At 32.4% G+C, this 13,022-nt stretch overlaps 2 protein-coding genes across 2 annotated transcripts; one reads left to right on the top strand and one right to left on the bottom strand.

Moving 5' to 3' along the window:
• Positions 1–5,970: 5,970 nt before the first annotated feature.
• Positions 5,971–8,311, top strand: LOC140828870 (MYB-like transcription factor ODO1). The gene is made up of 2 exons (XM_073191737.1): positions 5,971–6,337; positions 7,466–8,311. Exons 1-2 carry the CDS (start codon positions 6,075–6,077, stop codon positions 8,076–8,078), a joined length of 876 nt encoding a protein of 291 aa, XP_073047838.1. The 5' UTR covers positions 5,971–6,074; the 3' UTR covers positions 8,079–8,311.
• Positions 8,312–10,870: 2,559 nt separating this feature from the next.
• LOC140828869 (labd-13Z-ene-9,15,16-triol synthase, chloroplastic-like) lies at positions 10,871–12,929 on the bottom strand. Its single transcript, XM_073191736.1, has 2 exons — positions 11,981–12,929; positions 10,871–11,600 (listed from the first exon to the last, which is right to left on the bottom strand). The coding sequence occupies exons 1-2, from the start codon at positions 12,881–12,883 to the stop codon at positions 10,974–10,976; spliced, it is 1,530 nt and encodes a 509-aa protein (XP_073047837.1). The 5' UTR covers positions 12,884–12,929; the 3' UTR covers positions 10,871–10,973.
• Positions 12,930–13,022: the final 93 nt, after the last annotated feature.

The raw sequence follows: 13,022 nt of genomic DNA, 5'->3' as shown, positions 1-13,022 counted from the left end.
TCCGATGAAATAAGACTGAAAACCAAAAATATTAAAGTTACTACATTAAAATAAAATGTTAAAAAGTCGGTGAATCAAAAAAATTTATTTTTCCACCTAACTACGATAAATTGTCATCACCTCTTTATATATTTTGTAACTTATTGTTGGAAACTTATAATTAACTCGATAGAAGAATGATCGACCAATGATATTTGAGTTATTATATGATTTAAAATATTTGAATTGTTTGATAAAGCGTCAAATTATCGATTCTACAATTGATATCAGAGTCAAGATCAAGTGTTCAGTTCACATGGATTACAAGACATACGATTACTATGATAAAGATTGTTGGTATGTAATAATAACACTATTAAGATAACGATAGCGATCTACATGTAATATTTAAGCTATACGATTTGGAAATGTTGAATTTCATACATAATTACCACAATCTAATCTATAATTCTCATTAAACTTATCGCATTTCATCTTACAGGTTACACCTGTGATTTTTATATATTTTTATATTATTATTATTATATAGTCGCTTGATATCTTTAATACGTTATTTCCATTGATTTGTCAAACCTACGCTTTATTACACGTCAGGAAATTATTTCTTCCACCAAATCCATCTTCCTTTAACACAATCAAAATTTTTATTGATGTTAATCTGTTTCTTATTATTTTATTATATAAACTATGCTTTACGACTAATTATACCGAACTTTAACAAATATATACGTCGATTCAATTCAGTGACACTGCTGTATTTTACCACACTAGTTTCGTTTAATATTTAGCAAGGCAATATTCCTGCCTGTAATAAATATATACGCGAGCGCTCGTCGTTTTATCAAAAGTTATAGCTAAAGATAATGGTCTAACTCAAATTTTTTAAACCGCACAGTAGCTCAAGCACCACGATTCGATCGCTCTACCAAGCAGAGACAATTATTGTACCCAACAATATCTCTCCTAATAATTGCACCCCTTGCAATCAATCGGAATCGAACCCGTGATCTTGGCTCTGATATCAATTATAGGATCGAGCGTTTGCCGCTTTACCAAAAGATGTAGCTAGTGGTAATGGTGCAACTCAAGTCTTTTAAATCGCACAGCAGCTCAAGCACCACGGTTCGATCGTTCTACCAAACATGGACAATTATTACACTTAACAATACACTTAGAATTTAAGATTAAAATAATCAAACAGTACTGATCGGTAAAATAAACTTTATGAAATTGTTCTCGAGTTTGAGTTTGCATGAAAAATAATTATATATTATTTAAATAAAAAAAAAAGTTGAACCCAGTTAGTTGCTCAAAGTCAAAGACCAAATTGTTGAAATTATTAGCTGCCACCATTTTAAGGCTCCGATAACATAATTTATTGCAATTTGTGTCCAAATCACAAATGATAAAACAATGTAATGTCCATAATTTGTTCAATCCGACTAAAATAAATCTTCTACATAAGACACGTACCACAAAATACAGGTTAACAATCTTAACAGTATGTTTTTCAAATAACTTGTACAAATTTCATTACACAAAAGTTTTCCAGGACACGGCCGGTTCTCTAAATAATTTAGCAACCTCAATAATTGATTGAAATTGATAGAACAATCTCGATATTTGTTTTAATCGGGAGACAAGATTTCATGCCAATTATGATTCGCAACGTGAAAAAATTTAATATTAGAATATTAATCATTGTCCTAATCAGCAAAAAACCGGATGAGAGCTGGCAAAAACTTTTCCTTTTTTTAAAAAAAAATTAAGTTTTTTTTTTCGTTTCACTGAATTGATTTTTATTATTTTTTTTTTAAAAGCAAATTTCACTCAGTTTTATTTATTCAAGTAAAGTCGAAGGTTGTCTCCCTAGTCACTTGTGAGTTGTGACATTCAAATATAGATACAATCATGATCGCGCGTCACAAGTCCAACTCGTAGTACTTGAATATGATGTCGTTCATGTTATATATGGGTCGTCCAACTATCTTATAGTTATTAGTCATATGATAGCATCGAACTTAGGGGTGTTAAACTTCGGATAAAACCAAAAAAAACCGAAAATCCAACCCGAAAAAACCGAACACTAAACCGAACCGAAAACCGAATTTTATAATTCGGATATAAATGTTAAAACCGAAATTAATTTGGTTCGGTTTCGGATTATAAATGTCAAAACCGAACCGTCCGAAAAAAACCGAAATTTAATTAAATTAATAATATTATTTTTATTTATATTATTTATTGAGATGATATTAATGAATGAAGAATTATTTTGAATAATACTTAGTTGATTATTGTTTATGTAATTCATTTGTACTTATATTTAAATATTTTACTAAAAAATCATTTAAAAAGATAACATATTATATTTTATAATATCTTTATATTGTTAATTTAAATAATTGTATCAAAATCGAAATAACCGACCGAAATAACCGAACCATTTCGGTAGAAAACCAAACCGAACCGAAGAAAAATGGTTCGGATATCGGATTATATATTTGTAAAACCGAAAACCGAAAAAACCGAAAAAAAAAACCGAAAACCGAACCGAACCGAACCGACCGATGAACACCCCTATTCGAACTAACCATTTTGAAAATTTGATTAATCCATAAAACATATGTGTTCCCAAATTGTCCTAGTAGTTGATTTGATGACTCAAATTCTTTCAAATGTGAAAAACTCGCGTGTTTTGGTAATCAAACCTCAAATGATGTTAAATCTGGCCGTCCAACTACCGTAGGGATTCTATCCCACATGGTAACATCAAACTAACATATTGAAAAATTCGATCGAAAAAACACACGAGTTCCCCATATTGATGTCGCAAGGGTTGATCTTATAACCTAAATTCTTTCAAATGTGGAGAACCATCATGTTTAATGTAACGTCGGTAATTTATGATGTCATCTTATCAATTTCTGGTATCACTTCATCAACTTGCGGCACCACGTTAACACTTTAGTGAAAAATGACTGCATGTGATAATAAGCACCAACCTACATGAATAAAACCGTAAATTGAAAATTTACACAACTAAAAATGAAAACTGATGAACTTTTCAATTTTCCTGTTTTAACACTCAGATCTTAAATGATGTTAAATCCGGGCCATCCAACTACCCTGTGAATATAACTCACAAGATAGCATCAAACTAACCATGTGATTTTGTCTCAAGGAAGCTCATTGCAAAAAAATTCTTTTGAAGCAGATATGCTTCATAGTATTTAAAAGTTCTTTATACACTTTTATACATGAGTGATCGACATGTTGCATTATTATACTGTTGGCAAAACCTTGTGTGAGACAGTTAAAGGGTCGTATTTTGTGAGACGGATATCTTATTTGGATCACCCATGAAAAAGTATTATTTTTTATGATAAGATTATTATTTTTTATTATGAATATCGGTATGGTTGACTCGTCTCACAGATAAAGATTCGTGAGACCGTCTGACAGATAAAGATTCGTGAGACCGTCTCATAAGAGACCTACTCTATACTATTTAAAAGATGTGAGTTGTATTACTGTGTAAATCAATAGTTTTGTAAATAAGTAGTTTCATATCGGCCAAGATTTTACACCTATATATATTGGACAGGTACAATTGCAAATTAAAATATATTAGCTAATTTGTACAGAAAATATGTTATAATTTAAACAAAATATTATTATTTATACATGGTTTTTTAATTCATGATATAATATGAGTTGAGCATCAAATAGATTTCGTGAGGACACCAGGCGATCCATAGATGTGGTTTTTTATGCAAACATATTTTTGCTTCGATTTTATTTATTATTGCTCGAGATTTTTTTAAAAGATCGGATTTTTCTTTGCAATAATATCAATCATTTACAATGTCCTGAAAGAAAGATATGTAAATACCAACAAAATTATCATTTTAGATTAACTTATGTAACAACGAAAAATATGTTTTCAAATCAAATCGTTTCCGTATTTCAAAACTTATGGATAGTAATTAAAAGTGGAAAGATCTTAACTTGTATTTTATAAAATGAAATAAAGATAGCAACTAGTTTATCAGTAAAATTGCTGTGTATTATTTTTTTGGGTTTCTTCTATATATACTAACTGAAAATAAGAAAGTCCTATTTTTGTATCAGATAAATGTATAAATAAATAAATATTGGGTAATGCTACTAACAAATTTTATGGTCTATACTAGAGGAATGGGCAATCGATTGAGTACCCGACTCGACCGAGTGCATTTTTCGGGTCACTTGGGTCTGATCGGATTCGGATACAAAATCCATTCCTTAAGTACCCGATCGGGTATCTGAAAACCTGATTTTTAAATATTTTTTAAAGATGAGATATGGGTTGGTCTTGAATGGAATGGTCCAAATTTATGGTATAATCTTGATTTTATTTTAATTGGTATTCTTGTTATTAGAAAGTTCGGAACTTTTTCAAATTTTGGATGATAATAATAGAGTAGGTCTCTTGTGAGACGATCTCAAGAATTTTTATCTGTGAGATAGATCAACTATATCGATATTCACAATAAAAAAGGTATAAATGATAAAAAAATTAATGGATGACTCAAATAAGATATATCTCTCACAAAATACAACATGTGAGACCGTCTCACACAAGTTTTTTATTCTAATAATAATAAATTGAGTTTGGGGTAGTGAAACTCATTGATTAGTTTTTTCCTATGTTATGATTTTTAGGTATTCAATATATAAAAAAAAAATTAAGTTCAAAAAGATGTTGGGAATAGGAAGTAGAAGATTATTTGGTTATCATTTCATTTTAAAAATATATATTTTTTAAAATATATGAGATCCGAATATAACCATACCCGAACTCAAACCAATCCGTTATCCGATCAGTCTGGTAGTCACCAGAGTCTGGTCAGATTCGAGTAGCAAAAACACTAACCAAACCCGACCCTAACTAATCGAAATCCGAAAAATCCAACCAATGTCCACTGTAGTCAGTATTGTTGGAATTTCAAGTAAACGAAAACAAAGAAATTACATAAATATTTACTTCCATAAAACATGTACTCTTTAATATATAATAAAGTATTTAGTCGATAAATACAACCTTACACATACATAGTTATAAAATTTATTTTCAACTAAATTGAAAACTCGATTATTTCCTTTTTCTCCAATTTTTATTTTATTTGAATTTAGTGATCCATCCTGTGAGCAGACAGGAGGAAATGATGAAGCTCCCCATAAAACGGATCCAAGCAAACGGGTGGTGACGTTAGTGATGACGGAGTCCTTGAGTCACGCAGCAATCAAAAAGGTTATCCTTGCGTATTTGGTTTAGACCCAAATATTTTCGGGATCTTCAAAAAAATTTCAGAATTTCCTTTATTTGTGAGTTCGACTTAAAAATTGTACACTAATTTTTAAATTTGATATATTTCTTACAACTTCGTCGTATTCTCACATTTAGATTTATAATGTTTCAAAATCACAACTTAAAAAAAATCAATATTCTCATTTTCAAGAATTATTTAAAAAACAAAAACAAAATATTGTATAGTAAATATTTATCTGTGAGACAATCTCATGAATCTTTATCTGTAAGACGGGTCAACCCTACCCATATTCATAATAAAAGTAATACTGTTAACATAAAAAGTAATACTTTTTCATGATGGCTCAAATAATAGATCTGTCTCACAAAACACGATCCGTGAGACCGTCTCATATAAGTTTTTGTGAATATTGTAATATAAATTTTTGGGTCCGAAAGCTAACATTAAACGGCAGTGCTTGAAATTCATTGTAGCTTTGTCTTTGGTTTACCCATGTGGAGTTGCTCCAATAATAACATCTAAAACCATGCTTGCAGTTCATCAGTGCCTTTCGGTGGGCCATACGTATATAATAACACATGCACACAAATTTTTTTATTTTATTTTTATTTTTTTGAAATTAAAGAAGAAAGTAATGGATACGTTTTATGCCTTAGCTTGGGGGTATATAAAGGTGGGTAAAGGGGACTTTTGAGTTCTACCAAAGTTTATAAATATATTTACATTTTTATTTATTTATTTGTGGTGGTGGTGGAGGAGATGGGAAGACAACCGTGTTGCGACAAAGCTGGGGTGAAGAAAGGGCCGTGGACGGCGGAGGAAGATAATAAACTTATTAATTTTATCCTGACAAAAGGCCAATGCTGCTGGCGGGCAGTCCCCAAACTGGCGGGCCTCCGCCGCTGTGGAAAGAGTTGTCGCCTCCGTTGGACGAATTATCTCCGCCCTGACTTGAAGAGAGGCCTTCTCACTCCGGCAGAGGAGCAGTTGGTCATTGATCTTCACGCGCGGCTCGGCAACAGGTATATTCAGAACATTGCTCGATCTCTCTTTGATTTTTGGTATGTTAAGCCTTGTACGTACATGTTTTTCCTAATACATTCAAAGTCCTTACGTAGGAAGAGACCAAATGCGGTTAACTTTGATTTATATATTTAATGTTGATCAAAAATCAAAAAATTAATAAATATTGAATGTTTTTATCGTTTTAATAAACTATATATGATACTAAATATTAGGATAATTATAAGTTAATTATCTCTCATTATACGTACATCCAAAGCGAATTATTAATTTTTTTTTTTTGAGAAGTATTTTATTCAAATAAACGACGATGTTGAATAAATTAAAGAAGTCATCATAAAAAATAGTATATATGAATCTATATATTAATATTAAAATTAAAATTCATTAGTCTTTGTATTCAAACATCAAAATTATATATATATATATATATATATATATATATATATATATATATATATATTTTCCCAAAAATAAAATAAAAATAAGTTTTAAAAAACGTAAAATTCATTAGTCTTGTATTATATCTATTTTTTTTCCTACAATAAAAATAAGGCGTCTATAGTTTTATAGTCAAAGTATCCCCGAAAGCTTTGTACATTGTAGGTGGCACCTCAATATCCATTCAAGGGGAGGAAACGTTACCAACACTCTATATATAAGCTCTTAAAAACACTAAGATAAAATAATGGTTTCCGAACAATTTGTTTTTTGGTTTTTTGATATGGCTGTGTCTGATTTTGACAGATAGGTTGTGTCGTATCAAACCCAAAAAATCTAATGGCCCCCTTGGGAATAAAGGTACCACACCGATGCCAAGAGGCTTTAGACATTAAAACCATTCTTTACACTGTTGAGAATTTTTTAGTACAGTGAGTGACATAATTAAAAATGGAGTCTTGCCACAAATACAATAAGATTTATATAATCAATTTATTAAAACTTCATGAAATAATAGTAAAATCTCAATAATTTTTTTTTGGGGTTCAATCTTGTGCAATAGTTGTTTTTGCAGATCAAATATTTAACTTAATTTTTAAAAAAATTTAGACTATGTTCACCAGCCCATATCGTTAGAATTATGAGTATTGTGACGCACTAACGCTAGCCTAAAATTTCTAAATCAGGTGGTCCAAAATTGCAGCAAGATTGCCAGGTAGGACTGATAATGAGATTAAAAACCATTGGAACACCCATATCAAGAAAAAGTTACTGAAAATGGGAATTGATCCTGTCACACATGAACCCCTAGTCCAACAGCCAAACACCAACGAAACTACAAATTCCCCGTCCAATGAATCAGATAATTTCCCGAAACCAGCCAAAAATAAATCCCCAGAATGCACCGGAAGCTTAGAAGAAAACCCGTTTTCTCCACATGAAAATTGTTCGTCCGATGAATCGATCTTACACGAAAAATGTTTGTACGAAAACGACCCTCTGATCGCTTGCCTGTTTGGGGGTGAGAAATGCTCGTCCGATGAATCGATCTTACACGAAGACAGTTTGTACGAGAACGACCCTTTGATCGCTTGCCTGTTTGGGGATGATCCTCCTCAAGTCGAGGTTCCACCGGAGTTCCCATGTTTAGACGAAGAGGTGAACAACTTTTGCTTGCAAACTTGGGACGATACATGCTCGTGGCTATTGGAATGTCAAGATTTCGGGGTTCATGATTTTGGATTCGATTGTTTCAGTGACATGGAAACTGAAAAGGCCTTAGGTATGGGGGATCAATGATATTATAAAAAAAAATATTAAATTTAGGCAACCAAATAGACTACTAGCATAGTATGGGCTTTTTTTCTTTTTGTTGTTCTTGGTACATATATATGTTTTAGATTCGAGTGATGCACAGGTGTGAATTTTTTTTAAATTATTTATAAAAACAATGTTGTACATAGACACTAATAATGCACCTCGCGTATTGCATGGTACGCGATATATATTCCACTTAAACTTGTTTTTACAAGATTCAATTGTATATTTGTACGACTATATATGATGCCTGTAAAATTCCACGGTGGATTTGGTTTATCCTTCTTCTAACAACAATGTTTTTAATACAGACGATTATAGCATATATAAATAAATGTTTCGACCAATGTTTTTATAATCAGATCGATGATCTAATCGGCATCGATCTGTATTAAAAAAAAAACGGTTCAACCGATCAGATCGAAAAATGGTTATAACTTATATCAGATAGAATAATAATATAATATAGTAAATAAATATTTTAAATTCTAAAAATCTTACATATATATATAAATAATAATATAATTCTAATTTCGATTGGTTTAGTTGTGCCACCGTGGCTAGCGAACATTGTAAACTATGACCTTGGCTGTTTCTTTATTGGATTTAGAATTAAAAAATAATAATAGAAAATATATATATCAAATTTAAAATATAAACAACATATATATAATCAAATATAACTATATTTATATTTTTTAGATAAAAAATAAATCAAAATAAACTCTAATACTACTAAATAATTTTTTTTAGCAAAATTCAAAAGTCAAATAATCATATATATTTAACTACAAATAAAAAAATAAAAATAAGAAATATTTTTTTTGCAGGTATATAAAAAAATATTCAAATTCTAAACAAAAAAGAAAAGAAAAGGGTGTACTGTTTTTTAATTGGTTCACGATCGGTGCGATCGATTCGGATCGATTTGATCATAGAAACAGTTATTATAGTTGATTAGGATCGGACCCACCCGTGATCGGTTAATGGTCTAACCGGCCTGACTAATTTTGAAAACACTAGTTTCAACTAACCCACGGTAGCTTAAAAAATCCATGTAGAAGCTATTATCCGGTGTTCTAAATCTATGTTATTTTATGTCAATGTAAGGATGTCCTTAATTTTTTTTTTAACAACATAGAACAAAGACAAAAACTTGTGTGAGACGATCTCATGTGTTATATTTGTGAGACACATATCTTATTTGGGTCATCAATGAAAAAGTATTACTTTTTATGCTAAGAGTATTACTTTTTATTGTGAATATGGGTAGGGTTGACCCGTCTCCCAGATTAAGATCCGTGAGACGGTCTCACATGAGACCCACTCTAAAACAAATTATTTCAAATTCAGCTCACTTATATAAAAAAAAAGAGTTAATTTTAATGGGTATAATATATGTTTTATTTCAAAATGAGAGGCAAAAAATCATCGTTTCCCTTTATTTTTTCCTTAAATAAATTATAATGTCTATGATATATGTTATTCTTGTTATATGAGTTATGTAGTAGAGCATGAGTTTTAAATATCTGATACAACACATATAGCAGGCACTCTCCAAATAACATTTGCTGTCGGCATAAGGCATTCAGTGTTGTAAGATTTATGATATCGTATTCAAATATCTAAAAATCTGTACTCTTCGTGGGAATGAAAGACAGGCGAATAGTAATTCCATGAAAAAAAACAGAGAGCCAATAGCAGCATAAGTTGCAGTACATGCCGGTAGCGGGCCAAAGTTGTATTCGGACTAAACAGGACGATTGAGCGAAGTGAGCTTCAAGAGCTGAGACGGGCTAATACCGTTATCCAACAATAAAGACATAAACACAGGCTATTTCGTTTCTGCCCATACATTTTCGTTTCTAATCAGTAAGGTCAAATAAGTGGTGCGCATGGTTCGATGTCGCGGAGATCAGAACGGATGCTATCATTCCAGTTACAATGAAATTTCGCGTAACGGTCGTGGAACTGGTATTTTAAAAAAAATTAAAAATTTTGGAAAATATTTAGAAATATGAAAATTAAAATAAATATCATTTAAATAGATTATTTGATGTAAATAAAATATTAAAATATTTTTAAAATTTTATTAACAATTTATTGAACACAATTTATATCGTCATTATATTTAAAATATTTCCAACCATATCAAAAATTAAATATACTATTTTTGTTCTTGTTGCAGCTGTACAAATCCTTTCCGTTCCGTTCCGTGTCGTTCCGCGTGTCCCGTTCCGTTCCGCCGTTAAATCCTCGTTTTCGGTATATGAAACGTCGATACAAGCCATCAACCTACACACCCGGAACCTCGTCAAGGTTGCTTGCGTTCCAGTTCCGGAACGCTCGTTCCGTTCCCATTTCGTCCAACCATGACTTCATCTTCTTCTCCATCAACAAAAACAAAATTCATGTCCATGTGAAAGTTGAAAATTCGGATTTCACGTTTCCCAAGGTCGTTCCGTTCCGCATCACCGTTAAATCATCGCTAAAAAGTCGAAGAACATCGCTACAAAACACTCACCGATTTGTCCTGGAACTTTGGAACGGCAGTCGTCGTTCCAGTTCCGGAAACCATGGTGGTGCGGCTTGAAGAATTCACCAAATTGCACTGTGAGATATGAGATAAATTTGAAATTAATAGATTTTTATTATAATTTTATGCTTATGAATGAAACTTATTTAACTTATTCATATAATAGTTTCCATATGACATAATTATTAGATGAATTTGAAATCTATTTTAATTAACATAAATCGGTAAATTAAATATGTCTGCAGATAAATTTGAAGTTCATTATCTGGTTTATTTAAAACAACAAGAATTAGATGGAGTGTAGCTTACGAAACAGTAATTAACAAATAAGATGCATCGAATTACATATACATATCTAAATCATGGAACCTTGGAGAAGGAATAGCAAGCAACGGCGTCCTCTTCCTCATAACAATCCCAAATTTTTCAGACAAATCAAGCTTTTCTCCCTCAGGCAACTTCCAATCAAACAAATGGAAAAGGGTGGCCAAAAAGTGCATAACCATCCTCTCAGCCAGGAGAATTCCAGGGCAAACCCTTCTCCCGGATCCAAAAGGGAGGAAATGGAAATTGTTCCCATTGAAATCGAATTTTCCAGAGTTGTTCAAAAACCTATCAGGCTTAAATTCAGAAGGGTTCTCCCAAATAAGAGGATCCATGTGAATGGACCACGTATTCAAGAAAACTCTAGAGCCCTTTGGGATTGTGAATCCTCCAATTATGCTGGATTGGCTGGGAAGCTTGGGGACTAGCAGAGGAAGCGGTGGATGGAGCCGAAAAGTTTCTTTTATAACGGCATCCAAATAGTGTAGTCTTGGCATGTGGGATTCTTCCACCGTATTGTTTAGACCTACTACTTCAGTTAGCTCGTCTTGCACTTTTTTCTTAACTTGTGGATTGTTCAAAACCTCAGCCATCACCCACTCAATGATAGTTGCCGTCGTATCCGTGCCACCAATGATAATATCCTATTGCAGAAATTTTTTCCAGTCAGATATTTTCTGTACAAGTTTTCATGTTGAACACGTATACTAACATGCATGCATCATATATTAAATGTATCCTAATCTCCCTCTTGTTTTTTTATCGAACCAATATTATATTGAAGCACCAATGGTCAACAACTGATGGCCATTAGAATCACCTCAAGTTTCTCAAGTATAAGGAGATTAAGTTCATGTTGCATCCAGCACATGGCCAAATCATTCCATAATAGTGATCAAACAATTGAGCTGTAAACTGAGATAGAGAAGGGGCAATTAATATAGCCCTTATTTTTTCCTGAGGGGTTTTTTTTAACTTTGGTCTTTCAAAGTAAAATTAAAAGCGAAGAAACTCTAGGAATTACCAGTAATATAGCCCTTATTTGAGGCAGATCGATTGACATATCTAGTTCATTTTTCTCCTTGAGATCCAAAAGAATTTGCGAAAAATCCTTTATTCTTTCGTCCTTCCTTTTGCCACTCACCATCGTCTTCATACGTTCATTTATTAAAGAATCAAGAATTTCTTCGACAGATAGCTTTACACTCTTTGCTTCTTTCTCTATTCCTTGAATATCAAACTTAGCCAAAACTGGGAAAAAATCAGAAATATTAGGCTTGCCGAGCAAATCGACAAGTTTCAATATTGCCTCCCGAAACTCACTTCCAATCCTGTCGAATATTTTCTTATCCATCGTATCACCCCAAATCATACTGAACACGACATTCAGTTCAGTACCGAATATCAATTCACTAATTTCAACCGAACTACCGGCATTCGTATACAAGCTTTTAACAACCTTTCTAACCTCGTCTTTTCGATGAACGTAGGAAGCTTCAAGATTGCTGTTACTTAGCATCTCTCGTACGAATAGTTTACGCATCTCCCGCCAGTACCGTCCATACGGAGACCAGACTATGTCTACCCCGCCAGTGAGAACTATGGCCGCAACAGGGGGATCCCGGTTGGCGAAAATCGTGTCTTGGTCTCTCACAACTTCTTTTATCAAGGACGGTGAGCTGATTACCACGCATAATTTGGTTCCAAGCCAGAGCTTGTAGACTGGGCCGTATTTTTTAGCCAATTCTGTGAATTGTTTGTGCAGGTTGAGCTGAAGGAACGGCAGGTATCCAATAATCGGGAAGCCCTGAGGACCTGGTGGAATCGGGTATGTTTCTTTTTTAGTTGTTTTGAAAATCCAAAAATAGGAGAAGATGGATACTGTGATGATGAAGGCAGTGAGAATTGGAATGTGGAAATCTTCCATTTTTGCAGCGGATAAATAGCTATAGCAATAATGGAAAAATCATCTCCTTATAAATAGGACCGAAATATTTATATATAAAAATGCATATTAAAACAAAAAACAAAATTCCGCCAATTAAGTTATACAAAAGATATAATTC

This window comes from Primulina eburnea, chromosome 4 (assembly GCF_022965805.1).
Source record: "Primulina eburnea isolate SZY01 chromosome 4, ASM2296580v1, whole genome shotgun sequence".
NCBI classification, from domain to species: domain Eukaryota; kingdom Viridiplantae; phylum Streptophyta; class Magnoliopsida; order Lamiales; family Gesneriaceae; genus Primulina; species Primulina eburnea.
This window is presented reverse-complemented; position numbering and strand designations above follow the sequence as displayed.